General features: G+C 42.0%; 1 protein-coding gene across 3 annotated transcripts in view; it reads right to left on the reverse strand.

Moving 5' to 3' along the window:
• The window catches only part of nptxrb (neuronal pentraxin receptor b), a 22,505-nt gene that overhangs the window by 8,123 nt on the left and 12,416 nt on the right, over positions 1-1,966 (reverse strand). For all 3 annotated transcript variants that reach the window (XM_014015536.1, XM_014015535.1, XM_014015537.1), the window contains exons 4-5: positions 1,322-1,563; positions 79-258 (exon numbers count right to left, since the gene is read on the reverse strand). In XM_014015536.1, the coding sequence (XP_013870990.1) occupies positions 79-258; positions 1,322-1,563 (422 nt within the window). The remainder of the gene's footprint in view (positions 1-78; positions 259-1,321; positions 1,564-1,966) is intronic.

A 1,966-nucleotide genomic window follows, 5' to 3' on the forward strand; every position in this document is an offset into this window, starting at 1 on the left:
ACATACATACATACATACATACATACATACATACATACATACATACATACATACATACATACAGTACATCCCTCTCACCTGTTCCTGTCCCAGTATGAGGACTCCCCCTGGTTTGATGGGATGCCAGGCAGCCAGCCCGTCCCCCCTTCCTTTCATCTTCCCCCCCTGGTAGGCCTTCCACACTCCGTCCCTCAGGGTCCAGCTAATGCAGATATGCTGCCACTCATTTAGCGGTAGAGACAGAGGCAGCTGGGCGACCTGAAGATGAAAAAAATCACAGCAGCTGTGGTTAGACCAGCCTATGCACTGAGGCTGGAAATCTTTCAGCACMTGACCATTTGATTGGATTACAATGCAGATGACTGTGATGAGAAGAAAAGGAAAACTATTATATATTTTGGTTATTTTGATCTCCCAACCCCACTACCTCAAGACTACTTGGTAGTTTTAAAGCAAAGTGTCTGACTACTCTCATTCAAGCATCTATGTTTGCTATGTGACKCTGAACTTCCACACTTTTCATTTCTGCTTTTCATGGTCTTCATCATCATTTTTCCACATCCGCGATGAATCTCAAAACAGACCCCTCATTCCAATGTCCTCACCTCACCTCTCAGACTGGTGTTTTAGCTGAACATTGAACTGGAAACAACAGGATGCAGATTTTTTTATGGTTGTCTACCACAGCAAACATCCACTTCTTTCCATCCAAGTAAAAATGTATATGCACTTTAAAACAAAGTTCTCCCCATAATAGCTAGTAAAGCATGTGTTCCRGTACCACRGTTGCCATGAACTCAGACTCTTTTRAACACTTTTGTTCTGTWGCAAATYACTACTACAAAAAAGCAATTATTCTCTTAGATCTTAGCATTTATTCTAATTACTTGTTGTTTGTTTCTCGTTTTTTACATGTGCTGTCAGTATAAAGGTTATTTTTTTTCCTTCAAGTGCAGTGTAAATTTTTTAAATATCTTTTCTGTTGCACTTTCTGCACACTTTCTGAACACCACAGACCTAAAACAAAGTCTGCTGATTCACATCTTACTGACATTTTCTGTGACGACTGTTGTGTTTTTTTTTCTCACCACTGATGAAAAGGGCACGTATTCACTTGCAAAAAACTGTCATCTCTCCCTTTAAACAGTGTATGAGCCTGCAGTTAGCTTGTGCTGTTTTGTGAAACGTCATCATAATCTATAAACAACCTATTTCCCAGGCTACTCTGCTTCAGTTTCAAAGCTCCRCATTCAAAATACYACAAATTCATCTCATAGCCAGTAAGTTCTTGTCTCGATCTCCAGGTAAAAATAACCCCTACCTTGTCGTTGATGAGCAGCTCCACAGGATTGTGGACTCCCTGCAGCAGCACCAGCTCATTGGGCTGACCCGGCACAGAGTAGGAGAAGGGGGTCCCGATGCCCCCTTCCTTGGCCTTGAGCCATACGCAGGCAGTGAAGGCGTACATCTCAGTGATCTCCCTTCTCACCAGGCCATACATGTAGCTGGTCCGCATGGGGAAGGAGAGGACGAAGCCATCGGGGAACGGYGGCTCTGTCATTGCTTTGGAATCAAAGATCAGAAGGATGAGCAGTCAGACAGTAAAACTTTTCAACTTTTAACCCAAAAAACAACAATGGCAACGAAAAATACAAACCAACATTGCTAGAAATCAAGTGGAAGACACTTGGGTAAAAAAAAAACACTTGACTAGAAGTTATTGCACATACTGGGTATAAAACTCCGAATGAGTATAACCCAGACAAAGATCAAAAGTGCTGCATAAGTCTATATGTCTGGACAGTCAGGGGGCTCTAAGGGGACCTCAGAAAGCTGGAGGGAAACTTAATAACTTAACTTAACTAAATCTAAAAAATGTTTTAAATCATTATCATAAAATCCAACCTGTTTTCTACGGAGCTGAGAGCAATCTTTGTGGGTTTGAAAGGGGGTCCCAGGCTAGAAG

The sequence above is a fragment of the Austrofundulus limnaeus genome, unplaced genomic scaffold, assembly GCF_001266775.1.
Source record: "Austrofundulus limnaeus strain Quisiro unplaced genomic scaffold, Austrofundulus_limnaeus-1.0 Scaffold130, whole genome shotgun sequence".
Taxonomy (NCBI): domain Eukaryota; kingdom Metazoa; phylum Chordata; class Actinopteri; order Cyprinodontiformes; family Rivulidae; genus Austrofundulus; species Austrofundulus limnaeus.